Below are 15,949 nucleotides of genomic sequence, written 5' to 3' on the forward strand. Positions count from 1 at the left end.
TATAGTGAACATTTCTGAATTCTGTTTAAAGGTTTTCCTAAAAAAAATAAAAATAAAAATCATTTTTTAAAGTTTTATCCAACAGGACTTTTGTAGGCTCTGATGTCAAAATATCTGTCATTTGGGATTCCAATTCCCTTCCAGCCGATGATGTTCTTTTTTTTTTTTTCCGCCAAGATAGATAAGCGCAAATAAACGACAGCTGGCAAATCTGTTAAATCACAAATGTGTAAAGGGAAAACAAAAAAAAGGATTACATCCTGAGCCATTTCCAAATATTTTGTTTCAGAGATTGACGCTGTTTGCTATCCTCAACCATCAGTAAGGGATTTCATGTTTAATCTGTTCAAACAGAAGCCTTGAATGAGAACAATATCATGGAGCTGGATTCATTTTACTTCATTTCAATGGCTGAAACTGTCTTCCTCAGCGTGAGACGTCCAGGTTTGACCCCGCCCGCCGGGGGGCCTTACATCACCTCATTTTCTATTGTTCCGTCCCTTATCTGAAGCTCATTTTGAAACCTGTAATAGGTGATGATGTGGAAGTCCACACAGTCCAATCAACAGTGATCTTCTTCTTCTTTAAATCAGGCCAAAGGTGCTTTAAATTAACCTCCAACTCCGCGTACACTCGATTTCACGAGAGCCCACTTAGCTGAGTCATAACATATACTGTGCTGCTGCTCACAGTTTATATCGCTATAATTGATAGTCCTGTCTGTCAGAAGAGAGCAGTCACAGCACATCAATGGATAACACCAGGAAAACACAGCAAGCTCATCAAAACATATACTGGAAAAGTCAGGGAGGAAATCTGGAGTGAATCTGAGCAAAGGATGCTTTTGTGATCGCTCCACAGGCTCGGCTAAATTACACTGTCTCAAAGACTCGTAGCATCAGTGTTTGTGCTCAGAGGAAACACGAGATCAGCTGCCACAGGTTTGATTCCACAGAAAAGGGTAAAATAAAACAAAATAAATGCCATGTTAGGTAACTCCTGCTTTCTACATGTGTTTTTCAACCCCAACCGTGTACACAAGGACATCTATTGCTCTCCTTCATTTTGAGTGATGCTTAATATATTTGACTTTGTTGAGATCTGAAACCTTCAATTGGACATGGTCTTAACTGACCATTCCAGACGAATAGGACACTTTGTTACTGAACAAATGACTATTTTTGTGCGCCTACAATTATGTATTTTAAATAAAATTAAAATCTATAATCCCACATTTAGTTTTTGAGCTATCAGAAATTCACAAGATGTAGCTCAGAAACTCAATACTGAGATTGCTGGTGTGGTTCTGTCCAGCAAGTTCAGAGTCTCGTCCTTGACAAAACTTTTTTATTGATAAAATGAGAAGTCCGTTTTTCCTTCACATTCTCTCGTATTTTTTTAGCTGTATGTTTAAACTTTCAAGTAGAAAAGACAAATGTATTCACTGAAAAGTTTGTGAAGAAAGTACAATGTTTTAGTATTCTCAATGACAATGTTTTACAAACGCGGGCCAACTCCTGATTCCTTTCGCTCTTAAAAGATTGTCCTATAACAGCAACCTTATGTTTGCGGTGTATTAAGAGTGAATTCACTCTAGAATTGACTTTAAAAACTTGGAAACGTGACCAGTGCACGTGTTCCTGCCATTTACCATAGTTGCCATGATGTTTCATTCAGGATTTTTCCATTGAAAACATACCTAAGGCCACCATCATCCTGTTCACTTTCATATTGCTGTTGTGCTTAGCATATTACTGCTTTGTTTTACAAAGAGAGTGTGAGATTTTTGGTTTGAATGAGGAGCTTCCTGATCAGTGCGAGGACAGAATATTGTCTGGTGCGCGGCCATGATCTTATTGGATTGCTCCACAGGGTGATCAACACCAAACTTCTTTATCTTTATGTGTGCAGTCTCTGACAGGTAAAAGCAGGGACCAAACTTAGAATTTCCTGGTGTTTGGCCTCTTTTAGGCGCCATCACTACAGTATCTCATCGGTAGAATAGGTTGGATATATGACAGAATACCATGTAGAAAGTGTGGTATTGTGTGAGTGCAGGTGCATCAGAGAAGTAGGCGCTATAGATTAGATGAGATTCAACATGAAAAATTCAACATGTCACAACAAAGAACCTGATACATATCAAAGACATTAAAGGTACACAACAAACATCAAAGATGTCCACAAAGCATTAGCTAAAAAAAAAAGTCACAAGCTATCAAACAACACAAAACAGATAAATACCCATAATACAAAAGCAAATATCACAACAAAATAAAGAAACTATAAGTTAAGATAAGTAAATATATTTTAGGGACAGTAAGGCAGTGGTGCGGGATTCAAGTTGAAAGTAGAACAGCAGCAAAACAGAGATGGATATCCTCAGATTTTCTTTAAGACGAGATCAGATATTATGATTTATGTCAGCTGACCACTCACCTAGCTTGGAGATAAGGTTCCAGATGCCAGACTCCGATGGTCTGGACACGTGGAGAGGATGTTGGACGCTAGAAGTGGATGTACAAAGTTAAAAGCTAAAGAGGAAAACAACCATCAAGGGGGGATAAAGGAGAGGATAGGTGAAGTGTGAAGAGGATAGGTGTGACTGGGAGCTGCGCAGGTTTTAGCCCATACTGACTTGCTATGACAAGCCCTGAGGAGAAAAGACCTGAGGAGATGTGTCACACAGCAGCCTGCTCTCTCAAGACAAGCACTGAAAATCTCACCGTCAGCTGATTAATGACCGAAGAAAAGTTCATTTCATACATTTCTGTGTATACAATGGAAGAAAAAAGTGCTGAGCTGTATTCCAATGTTAGAGAATATGCTTTCATCATGCAAGTGGTGACATATTACCATGCAAAAATGCTAATCGTTCTAAAATTGACTCTAATTCGGGACCAAATTCTTGCCTTAATGGCTGCATGTCAAAACAATGTGTCGACGGAAAGCAGTGGTGGTGCTTTCTTTTCTTCACAATTCCTCTGCGTCACCGACTTAAGACGTCCATGAGATATGAACTAATGTGTTTATTGTGACAATCCATGGCGCTTGCATTCAGGACTATATTCCGCCGCGTGTCCTGGCCTGACTTCCACATGCTTTTGCCCTGAGCTTGCTGTGTGTGCGGGGCTGAGCTGCTGTGCGCACTGATGATGCGCTGTAGCAGCGGACAGTGCGTGGATGAGAGCAGCTCCACTCCATGTTCCGCCCTGCCCTTGCGCGCTCCTCCTGTTGTCGATCTTAGGTCTTTTTTTTTTTTTTTTCTTCCCGCAGCCTGACCAGATCTCCGGTGAAGTTGCAGGCACAGACATCGGCGCCACCACCGTCATCACCTGGAAGTCTCCTTAAACGGACCCGAGGACAGGAAATACACGCAGATCGAGCCATGAAGTGGACAAAGTGAGGACGTCCGAGTGTCTCCATCCCTTGATGAACGCGCGGACCCCGTGTGGATTTCTCCCCTTTCACGGATCTCCTCATTGACCGAGCATCTAGGATCTGACTGATGTGTGCGATGTGGAGACTGCAGCTCTTCTCCTGGACTCTGTCGCTGCTCTGGTCTCTGTCGTTGGCTGCCGAGGGCAAAGCGCGCAGCTGTAGCGAAGTTCGACAGGCTTATCACGCCAAAGGTTTCCCTCTTGCCGATGTACCGCATCAGGAATTGTCAGGTAGGTAACTTCAACAAAGCAGCTGAGACGCTTCTCCACGTGTCACGTCTGCAGGTGCCTCCGTTGGTGATCTCGGGGTTATCATCTATGAACAATCATATACGACCCCACGGCAAAACCAGGTCCCTCTAAAAAAAAAATAAATAAAAAACACGATTTAAAGTCTCATTAGTGCCACAGACAGCACCACCTGCTATTGCCTCTTTTTGCAAAGAAAACACTGTCCATCATCACTCGTGATAAAAAAAAGTATATAATCAATGAAAAAATTAATGTGTCATAAATGTAAGGGACCCACGCTGACACCAGTTGAATTTCAGATGTGTGACTTATCAAATCTCGATTTACTTTTCTTGGTTTTGAATTGAGCAGTTTTAAGTTTAATATCCTCTGAATTTACATGCTGTTATTAAAAACGCGCAATTCTATTAATTATTATTTCATGCAGTATAAAATTATTCTTAATTATTTTCTAAAACATTCTTGACGCATAAAACCTTTGAACGCACAATTCAGTTGTTTTTCAGTCTCAAAACATTGCATTTTTCCAAAATATATTTCGAAATGCTGTATCTTACCAACGTTTACAAACATCAAATTGTACTATTATTTGTGCGACACGTCAGTGATATTATTGAAATAAAAGAGGACGCAGGGAGTTCCGTCAACTTTAGCCATCAATAACATGCAGCGACTTTCTTGCATTGCGCGATCAAGCTTGGATAAATGGCTGTAACCTGTTGCTCGCATTCAACAGAAGATCCTCCAACTCCTGCTGCTCGACCTCGACACTAGCGCCTGTTCACCAGTAGGGGGCTGTATGCACACAGCTGCGGATCTGTATTTTTGGTCATGGATTTGTTTTCTGCCCCTCAAGGCTACAGCAGACACGCGAGGTTTATTATATCTGTGTGGTGGCAATCCGTGGTCAGAGCAGGAGGAGAGATGGACTGGTAAATATAATGCGCGCAGGAGACGCGCAGCCGCCTGATCCTCATCACTCCATCGCCTCTCGCCGACAAAACCAGAGCAGCAGAAATGATAATTGGCGCCGTCAGACAGTCATGATCATTGGTGGAGATTGAGCTCTCGGCTGCTTTTTAGCTTGAATTTATTCCATCCATTGTTCAAAGTGTAATTGTATCTTACCTGTGCGATTATGAGCCCGTCTACTGCAGTAGTTACATTCACTTAATGTCGAATGAGATGCCTTATTTTTGCAACAAAATAAAGACAGCATTATTGAAATATGTATATTTAAAATTGGCTACGGGTTAAGATGTAATATAAAAATCAGAATTTGTGTTTCCCGGATTCTGACCGTGATTATGGAGCGTTGTATTGTGGTGTATGCTCACTTTTATTGAAATAAGCGGGATGAAATGTGCTTGTTGTTGAACAATCACTTTCAGTGTTTGGCCTGAAACAGATGAGGGGTTAATTTTACAAGATTATTTAAGTCAAACCCTCATTCCATATTGTAATTTCAATGAAAAGACCAAATTCATCTTCTTAGCTTTACAACTTCTCTACTGGATTTTGGCAACTGAATCTAAACACAGTCAAAAGGTGGAATTAGTCCCCAAAGCGGTAAATGCGTAGGTCAAGTGGTACAGTTTTAACCAGATAATATTGCGGTTGAACCGTTGTAAACGGCTTCTTTTATTCATATATAAGACCAGAAAATGTATGTCACTTGAAGTTGAAAGAAATAAAGACTTCACAGAGGAAACAATGTGTTTCATCTTCCCAACACATCCGCTCCTGCTTGACCTGACGAGTGCAAAACAAGTTGCATAATCCACAAAAATTGATGCTGCATTTACAGTGGAATCACATTTTTTTTTCCCTTAGTTTTCTCTTTTGCTGAACTCAGTATGCTGTGGATAGATGATTCTTCTTCATTTTCTACTAATTTGTTTAAAAATATCTTGTTTTTAAATGGCAGTTGAAGCAAATGATAATGAAAACTAATGATATTACAATCTTTCAACAACAGTTTCACAAGGAAATTAGATTAAAAAAATACAGTATCAAAAGACGGCAATTAACATACGAACAATAAAAAACACATTACTGTGCCTCTTTAACAAAGAAGCAAATTAAATGAAATAAATACAACAGTCTTCAGTCGGCACACTGAGATGAAGGTGAAGGAACTGACGTCATGCCATGTTGGAACAGCTTAGCTTGGTGGCTAAATGCTTCAAACAGGCTCGACGAAAGTGAAAAACACCAACAGTCTAATAGATAAGTGGAATGAAAGTATCCAATTTTAGTATCAGACATTCGATGATAACTCACTGCAACAGAATGCATGTGCTGTAACTTGAACCGGCACATTCTCCAGTCTTCACCGTCATCTGTCAGATTCAGAATCCAAGTAGCCAGAGAGTTTAATCGAGAGGCCGCGTGCTGATCGACCAGACATGTTCCATCACTCATTGACATTGCACGAGTCAGACATGAAAAGGAAGCAGAAGTTTACTCTACTGTACGAGCTGCTTTTTAAAAAATAATTAAGATTGCAATAGCACCGATTGATGGCGCTTTTACAGTAATTGAAGTGTTGAATCTGTTACATAAATATTTCATCAACACTTTCAGGTCAGAAATAAGTGATGAGGCTGACAATGATTAGGATTTGTACCTTTTTTATCATGAGTCAAGTGTAGCAGCTGAGCACAGATTTGTATAGTGAATAGGGACCAAGGGATTTGTTAGTGGTTTATTAAGATGTAGGTCATGAATGATACAGCGAGGTGATTCAAATTTAAAGTGACCGTTCATCCTCGAGGCATTTGAATAAAGCATCCTGGTTCAAAACATAGTGGTATTTGCTGAGATGCAAGCCAAACAAGTAGCTGATAACCATCATACATGTGGCGTCTGACATGCATGCCTCTGCTAGGGTCAGTCTGGTCTCAAGACCAAGACTGATCTTGGGTACTACAGTACAATACTACCCTGGGCAGGTCACCAGTCCATCACAGGGCACAGTCAGACACACACACACACACCTAGGGGTGGCTTTACTGTGTCCAATTAACCTAGTGAGCATGTCTTTTGGCCGTGGGAGGAAACCAGAGTAACTGGAGAAAACACCCGTCTTGCTTAGAGGCAGCAGTGCTAGCTGTTGTCTCACTGTTGCAAGCATTAAATGCAAGCATTGTGTGCAAAATACAGAACTGTACCAAGTGCAGGGCTGCACAGGCAGGTTAGGCCTGAGTTGAGTGATTCACCTGTAACCTGTGTTCCAGTCCTCTGCACTCATGCCTTCTGTCATGTTATCAAAGAAGACGTTCTATCATGTTAAGTCAAACATAATATCTATTCGATACTATCGGTAAAGTAGGAGGGGTCAAACAGTTGCACTTAAAGCAGACACAGAAAGACAAAGAAGAGATCATATCTAAGGGCAAACATCAAATCTGGAACGTTTCATTCAAACTCTTAAAGGCGGTGTGGATGAAAGACTGTTTTGACACGGTGCAAAGCTCCTTAAAACAAGACTAACCTGATGTGCCTTTGTCTGTCTTCCACCCCCGGCTCCACTCTGTTTTTGGATTATTTTTGCATTATTTTTTTGCATATATTCATACATTTTACCGTGATCCTCCTCGAAATATCAAGTGGCGTAGATAGAAATGTGATAGAAATGTGTGCGACATGTATTTTACTTACTGTATTTCACTTACTATATTATATACCAATATAATATATACCTTCTCAGTTAGTTTCTGTTGCCGCCCCAGGAAGAAGTAAATATTTCGTGCCCACCAACTCACTGCCGCCTCTGAATTTGTGTCTAAAATTATTATAAGTACACCGCTGCATGACATTGTATCCTTGTTAACATTAAAGAAAAGAAAAAAGAAAGTAATATTGATCAACATACAATAAAGAATAACTGTAGTAACATTGTTTTTGTTTGTAACAGAAAAAGCACTTTATTCTAGTACGGCTTGGAGGTTGATGTGAGTCGCAGTCCCAAGACTGGACCGTCATCATAGCCACGATTTACACGACTTAGTTCCACTTTGTCATTGCCTAAACTAAACGTATGGCATTTGTTTCACCTATTATTCATTGTTGATCGTTGTGAAGTCTGTTTAATTCAGTGGAGTGAAGATGAGACGCTCCAGTCTGTAGCATCGCTCACACACACAGACCAGGTCGATGTTATTGGTGGCATGAGCCACGTAAAAATATATATATATATCAGTAAAATAAATGTCACACACATTTCTATCTACGCCGCTTGATATTTCGTGGAGGATGACGGTAAAATGTATGAATATGCGCGCTATACTGCCGCTAAGTCACATGACCAGCTGTTCAGGTGGGCCTCACAGCTTCACATATTTGGATGTGGCTCTTTTCAGCAACACAGTCAAACAACGTGGCTCTGAGCCTCTGACTGTTTGGCCACCCCTGATATATAAGATGGATGGGACATGGTGCTATTGTGTTCCTTCGCAATAACCTTAGCGTTCGAGCTGCTGAGGTGAGACAGGATTGTAGGCTGCACTCAATTATGGCTAATTATCGAAGCAAATGCAAATGTGCAGACGCCGTATGTGCAGTGTTGTCGTCCTTATCACCGTCATTTGCTCTGTCACACTAAAGCAACGGCCTCCACAATATGTCCACATGAGATGACGCACAAGTTGGCAATTTCCCTCCGTTAATGACCCCGCCGGCTCTTCGCTGCGGTTCATTATGACAGAGGTCTTTTATGAATCACACTTCAGCTGAAGTGTATCGCCGCCATTTCTTCTTACGTTTATGGAGTCAGGTTTCAGAAGTTGAGCTTCAGCGATGAGTATTTGAGTGTGGCTCTCTGAATAACCGCAGTCGTACAGCAGCTATCTAAATTTGGCAGGCCATACATTATTGAAATATCACAGCAGCGTTTGAGCCCCGTGCTGCTGAGTCACATAACTCATTACCAGAGTAAACAGCTTGAGAAACCCAGTTTTTGCCTCGACGAACGAGGTCAGATCCTTCTCTTGATTGTCTAGTTTTCTTTCTGATGACTCCTGTAAAACGTTATTGGAAATGCCACTTTTGAAAATGGCTCGTGTGTTCGCTAACCTACTTTTCCTTTTTTACAGAACAGAAATTCAAAGGTCTAAAAAAAAAAAAAAAAAAAAAACACTTTCAAAGTTCTTGTTAAAAGATTCACAAGTGCATCCATAGTGACAAAGTTGTTGACAGAAAAAAAAACTGGCAGATGTTTGAAAGTAAGAGTTGTCGAACAGATTTGCACGTCAAGCACATTTATGTAAGATGGAGTGCCTCCCTGAAGTGACACTCGAGATATTTAAAAATGGCTGTTTGAAAAGCTTCCTTTCCAGCAGGATGAGCATTCGATTGTTCTTGCCGCACGTGTTGTCAATTGTAGCGTTGCTTGCCTGGCAGTGCAACACAGCAATCAGCCAACAAAACAGCTTGCCTGAGTGAATCCCCCATGTGAGCATGTGTCAGATGTTAGTTGCTGCTTGATTATCACAGCTTTTGTTCTTAAACACAAGGGCTTGTGAAAGCTTCTGTCAGGCCCTGCCATGGAGCTTCTGCTCCGCCGCTGCTTATATCACCGACAGTCTGGATTCTCGTGGGTCGGCTCTCTGCTTCCGCTTTGAAACTAAATTACTTGATGTGCCGCGGCTCCTGTTAATGCTGCCTCTTTTGTTTCCTTTTATATTTCCTCGTGAGATTCTCCTGCAGGGTTCATCTATGTATAGCTCCTTCTGAGATGTATTATTAGATTCATCTTAATGGGACATTTATCCTTTTTATTCACTCAGTTTTTTGGAAGTATTAATCTCTCACATTTCCTTTTTTTATTTTCTGTCATACCATGATAGGAAGAAAGAAACCAAAAGCAGTATAGGCATTGTTCATTATTGAAGGATTCGAGCAGAAAATACACAACCAGATGAATTTTGTGAAATCATTTGAAATTCCTGACTCACTATTGTCCCTCAGCTGATCACATGGCTTGGTTTATCGTCTTTGTATCGCACATGAGGCTTGTGGGGTGAGCAATGCTCGGACCACCCACACAAGTGACACTCTTAAGGAGCTGCAAGAAACACTGGAGAAATCAAAACGTTTAAGACGTTTCCACAAGCAATTTTTAGATCTGTGAACCTACTTGCTGCTGGTTTAGTCGTGACATTGCAGAGAGAACCATTTAACTGGCGTGTGTTGAGGTGCACACTCTGCTCCTCCGGTTTTCATGCAAGGAGCACAACCGTATGAGCTGTGGAATACTGTTACTGCATGTCAAAAGGGTTGGCGCTCTAGAAAAGGTCAAAGGTGAAATCACATTTGTGCCTCATCACATTCAAGCTCCAATGAGACGGAGTGCATAGCTGTTATGGGGCTCCATTCTCAATCATGGAAAATGGGTTCACTGACCACAGTTCAAACGAATGCTGGCGGCTGAGAAACAGTGTGTCCCATCTTGTGGACCGTTACTAAGAAGACGGAAACAGTTACGATATATCAGAAGGGCAAATTGCTACTGTTACCATAATTTCTGGACTATAGAGAGCAACTGAATATTAAACGCACCCATGAAATTTAAGAAGCAAAATAGATCTTTTTCGTACATAAGTCCATAGGCTGCGAGTGCACTGGGGCTTCTGCGCCGCAGAAAATGCATGAGGATCACTTCCAGTGATAATTCTAGTTTTGAAAACAGGGTCCAGCATCGAGACTGACTCGTGAAAAAAATTCAGCAGTGTTCTGAACTTGTATCATGAACTCCTCACATCTTATTTACATTTGAGGTGTAAAGCACTGTTTTCACCCTCCAGTAGATCTTCTCTGTTAGCAGAGCTGCGGACATGCGGGCGAAAACAGCGCAATTTGAGCGCTTTAAAGACAAATAAAACGCCTGTGATGTCAGCAGTTTGATGTGACGAGGCTCAGTATTTTTGCCAGCATGACGCTCTTTTGACTGTAAAAACGAGAGACAGGGAGAGCACTCAGCTGAAGCAGCTGTCTTCTACCTTCTTTATGAAAATTCCCACTCTGAAAAAGTTTCAGATTCAGGTGGCCAAAGAACGTGGCATCTGACACACACAAAACAGCAGCAAATTCAGACGATTCCGTCTTAAAACGACACCCGAGGGAGGCTGGTCATCGGTGAAATTAATGATTATTTCTTGTTCCGAATGTCACGCTCAGTGTCCGCGAGTGACTGCTGGTTCATGGAGTTTTAACTTAATTGATGGAGCACAGAAAACTTTTTGTGCTCCATCAATTGCTGGTGTTTTAAATATCGTATTTAATTCGTGGCGTTTTAACGTGCATGTGCTGCAGGATGCTAACTTTACATGACAGACTGAAAAAAACCCTCCACAGTAGACATGTTGTTGCCAAGCAAGCGGCGAGTCGGCAGGGAGGGAAGGAGGAGCGGACACATCACAAACCTCGGACGGTACATCAATAGAGTGCCGGCTGTCACATGTGATCGGATTTTGTGATTGGCATTCAGCGATCACGCCGACATCAACCTTTCATAATCGGTGGCTGATAGACTGGAGCATCCGTAGTTAAAATCCATATATTAGCCGCATTGTTGTATAAGCCACTGGGTTCAGACCGCAAGAAAAAAGTAGCAGCTTATAGTCTGGAAAATACGGTAGTCCATTCAAGTACTTGGTACCTCAGTGGAGGGTGGGACAATTAACTGAAAAAAAGACCATTGAGACTGATGATGAAAACAAACCCAGTGATATTCTGTGTATAAATATTCACGAGACCAATAAAGTAATCAACCCATCCTCACTCCCATGGCGTAATGTATATTGACTCTGGGAAAGTGGACTTCTGCGTCCCATACTGATGCCCAAGGCAGCCTTCTGTGTTGCATGTTGATGTATACAGTAGGCATTTCAGCGGAGTGAAAATAATCCTGTGTCAATATTTACATACATTAGATTAAAGTAACGGGTAAAAAATGTTTGCTGGTGAAGTAAGTCCCCAAACACTGTGCACAACCCTCTTAAAATAATTGCAGAATATTATTAATTTTCATGGCTTTAGACAGCACTTTGTCGTGGAGACAATTCATAGGTTTGGCAGCATGGAGCACGGTCTTCCACATAAGTGAACGCCTCATGGTTTGAGTCCAGTTTCAATTAGAGAAGTGTTTTGTGGGCATTTTTTTTCCAATCTTGGTGTTTGCACATGCTGCCATCAAGTGGCTTTTAATTAGTTCCCCTACTGCTCTCTGCCTTGTTTGTCTCATGCCTCTCTTCGAGAGCCACCAAGTGAGATGCAGGATATTATCATAACCTCAGCCATGCTCTTCTTTGATGGTGGATGTAACATTATTTCCCATTGAATTGAAACATTTTATTATGTATCATTGAGTTCTACTACTGTAACTTGATAGTATTAAAATTGCAGAGAAGAAGATGGCAAAACTTGTTGAAAGGTTAAGTGTGTGAGACCAGTTGGACTGGACTGGAAAACGCTTTTGAAGGGGCTTTTGCCAGGTTTGAAGGAGGTGAAACAGTTACTCGAGTCATTTGAGTACTCGACAGCAAAACAAAACAAGTGAACCAGTGTCCAGTGCAACAGTTCGCTGCATCGTCATGACAACATGTCTCCGATGCTGCAGCAGCTCTATCTCAGGCATCCAGACTGGAGTCGTGGACAGGAAACCAGGTAGACTTAGCTGCATATTCAATGCAATTGATCTACCTGCCTTACACACTAGTCTGATACAGATGAATGTGTCGCTACACTGTTCAGGAATGTGAAAAGTTAGCGCTGTGAAGTTAAGAAGTTGAGTGAACTGTGGAACTTGAAGATGGAGTCAAACTAGTCTCACAGCTGAAATGGCTTTTAAAGTTACTTTTAAATGAGTTTAAAATGTTGTTAATGTAGTGTTGGCTTTTGTGAATGTACTTTATAATGCAGTATTGAGGAAAATGTGTTGTTTAGTGTACATTATGATCTCATTAAATATAGGTTGATTTGTTTAGTTTAGTTACATGTCAGGTCATAATAACTTCTACTGCTGTACAAGTAAGCTGAACTACAGTAGCTTCCTCAACTCTGTTTATTAAATTAAATGGGACCTACTGTGTACTTTGTTTCCATGTTTTCTGACTTATATCTGGGTTGCAAAATTTCTTCTTCTCCTTGATATAGCTAGCGGTTGAAGGTATGGATGAACAGCTCCACATTTTTGCTAGACAAAAAACCCCAGATTTTATAGGGCATAACATACTGAGGAAACTTGGAGCAAGTATGCACTCCCCAGGGGATGTAGACCAGGTTGTGAATTCAGACCGCTATTGTAACCAAGGTTGCAATTACTTCTACTGTTGTAGGAGTATCACAACAGCACAGTCACTCTGACTCCCTGACACACTGTCTTGCAACGGTCTTGTCAACGGTCTTGTCCACCATGCGACAACTGTGTTCAGATAGAATAGTCATGTGTTATGTGTCATTCATTCTTAGTGATAATTGATTTTTATTCTCTTATTTTTTCAGCAAAATCATCACAGATATGAGTCGACACATTTCCCATATAAGACCGTCGTCATGGTACCCTGAGCAAGCAGCCAAGCTAACAAATAACATTCAAAATATTATTATCACAGACCTGCGCCCACTTTCTAATAATTGTTTCAACTTCATGGGAAATATGTATTTATTTATTTATTTATTTTATTTGTGTTAAAAAAATAAACTATCTGAAAGAGGAAGCCAGATGGCCATTTATTTTTTATTTTTTATCTTTGGAAAAACACATTTTTATGTGATTACTAATTGTAAAAAAAAAAAAAATGGTAGAATACAAGATGGCTAAATTATTTGATAGCTGCAGCCCTACTCTCAACACTGGTGAACAATGGGGGCAATAATAAAAACAACTGACATCACAATTATTATATTATTGTATCATTTGATACAGTTTAGGAAGACGTTTGGCTGTGTGATCTTGTGCTGCATACGTTATTGAACAGCTGAGCTCAGCTGGCAACCGGCTTTTCTTTTTTCCCAACACAAAAAAAATCTGATAGCGCTCCAAAAGCATTCATGCCTGAAGAGTACAGTCGACAGCCCTTCCTCAGCATCATATTTTTCTGCGGCTCATGAAAAGACCGTGGTGCAGCAGGCTGCTGAAGCACTTTTCTTCTGGTTCTCAATCAAGTGCAGTAATTAAGGGGGTTGAGTGATGTGCTGCCTCAAGCATTGACAGGACCTAAAAAAAATTACAGCAATAAGCTCAAGAAAGGTTAACAATGGTGGATTTGGACCATTGTTGTACATAGCCTGGAGTGAAAGCGCTGTTGTATTAAGCTAAGCAAACGCTTTCCTAGTAAAATGATAGATCAGTTCTTAGTACAAGAGTAATAATTCGTTTGGTTTTCATTCATACGTTACACCTCTTTATATTATTTGTATTAAATAAAACATATATAATGTTAACTTGAGGCAAGAAGGCACCAACCATACCGCACTGCCCACATGCAGTGACTCAACCCTCCAGCCAGCATCCACAATACACTCACAAACATGTTTAAGCACCTACATGACACAACCTGCTACGTACCTGTGAATGAATACATACCACAAGATGATTTATTTACTCTACAAGGAGTTGTCAAAGCTAGTATAGTCATTGATGCAGTTGCTCTTTGGTTGCCTTTCTAGTCTCTTTAACATGCCGAATGCTGTGCAGAAGTACATTTGTAGACAATAATTTAATTCACAGGATCTTCCACAGTAAACGCATACTTTAATAGCACCCTACTTAGCCTACTTTCACTTAAATAACTTGAATTGTCATTGAAAAATGCTCTTTTAATCTGGGAAGTGCAGCCTCCAGTGTTGTTGCTTCTGCTCATGAGGGATACCTCGCTGATAGAACCCCACAAAGCACAATCCAATACAAAGTAATATGGGTATTTTTTACTAGCCAATACAGCAAGATTGCTTCACTCTCCAGAAAAGATCATTTAGAATATTTTATTACAAGTATGGCAGTATGTAAAGGCACCGTAGGCAAGACTAGAATTGGCTTTCAATGGTCTGTCAGAGCAGCAACCTGACTGTTTTGTAGTCATGACCTCTTGGTGAGCAGGTATGTGACTGGAGAAATTCTTCCTACCTGGTTGGAATTCTTTCCAGCTGGAAACAGCACCAGTGGGATGTGCAGAGGTCTATTCCTCTCAGTTGGGAATTACATCTGCCAAAAATGCTTTGCCTCGTCCACTTTTTCTAGGGTTCCTTATACTTAACTTCATCATTGAAAGCTGTGATGTTGCTCGCTCCGAGGGAGAGTTTGCTGACGTTTTTAGAAAATAAGAGTGACTGAGGAAAAGCAGGGGGAAAGCCAGATTGTTCGAGGGGAAGGTTTTAAGATCCACTGGGAGAAGAATTCAAAGGCCTTCCCGGTAAAGCTAGAAGAGAAAGGCTAAAGCAGAGGTTAATGGACACAGTGATGGAAGGTCTGCAGGTGATCTGGAGAAATGGCAAGGTTTGAAAAAAAAAGTGTCCGACTCTTTGTGTCCAGCCAGGATGAAGAAGGGAGTATTTATGTTGCAGGTACAGCTATGTCAAATGCTGTCCAGTCAACATGAAGGCTTCTGTTGTTCTTCAGATCATTGTTTTGAATTATTGGTGAGAGGACTTTTCAGAAAAGATTTGCTTTGATCCTGGGTTCTCTTTTTGTAGTTCAGCAGTTTATAAATGTCATGTCAGATGCACTTAAAAAAAAAGTATGATATCAAGAAATTCTGCCATACGGCATTACATATGGTGACATTTGTGGAAAGACTCCATCTCTCATTTCACTCTCACAGTGAGTGGATTTACTGGAGACATTCCAGTTGACATGGGAGTGTTGTGGATAGATGTTTTAATTAGTGGACGCTGTTTATCAGCCGATGTCGGCGTGAAGTAGACCCCCAGGATTGACCTGCACTCACTCAAAACCCGGCATTAACCTTCTGTGACAAAAGTAATCACCTCTATTTTCAGCCTCTGGCGCAGAGCGTCTTCATGTGTTTCCTAGCATCACTCATTATTATGTTACCTAACAAGGTGTTCTTTTTGTTTACGGTCTTTCTGTCTGCCCGCTGGAGCTTTATTTTCCTCAGGGGGTCGTCTTTGAATAGAAGTCTCAAGCATGACACCAGCAATAAGACAGCGAGAGACACGAGCTGCTCTGTGCTTTTGAGAAAAGCCACATGGGTATATCGCAACGAGGTGTCAAGGATGCAAATACTCCTTTTTTT

General features: G+C 40.9%; 1 protein-coding gene across 2 annotated transcripts in view; it reads left to right on the forward strand.

The window, feature by feature from the left end:
• The first annotated feature begins 3,242 nt into the window (after nt 1-3,242).
• The window catches only part of LOC128758729 (glypican-6-like), a 108,710-nt gene continuing 96,003 nt past the window's right edge, over nt 3,243-15,949 (forward strand). For both annotated transcript variants that reach the window (XM_053864998.1, XM_053864999.1), the window contains exon 1: nt 3,243-3,671. In XM_053864998.1, coding sequence (XP_053720973.1) covers nt 3,509-3,671 — 163 coding nt within the window. In that variant the 5' untranslated portion in view covers nt 3,243-3,508. The remainder of the gene's footprint in view (nt 3,672-15,949) is intronic.

Source organism: Synchiropus splendidus, chromosome 5 (genome assembly GCF_027744825.2).
Source record: "Synchiropus splendidus isolate RoL2022-P1 chromosome 5, RoL_Sspl_1.0, whole genome shotgun sequence".
In the NCBI taxonomy this organism is placed as follows: domain Eukaryota; kingdom Metazoa; phylum Chordata; class Actinopteri; order Syngnathiformes; family Callionymidae; genus Synchiropus; species Synchiropus splendidus.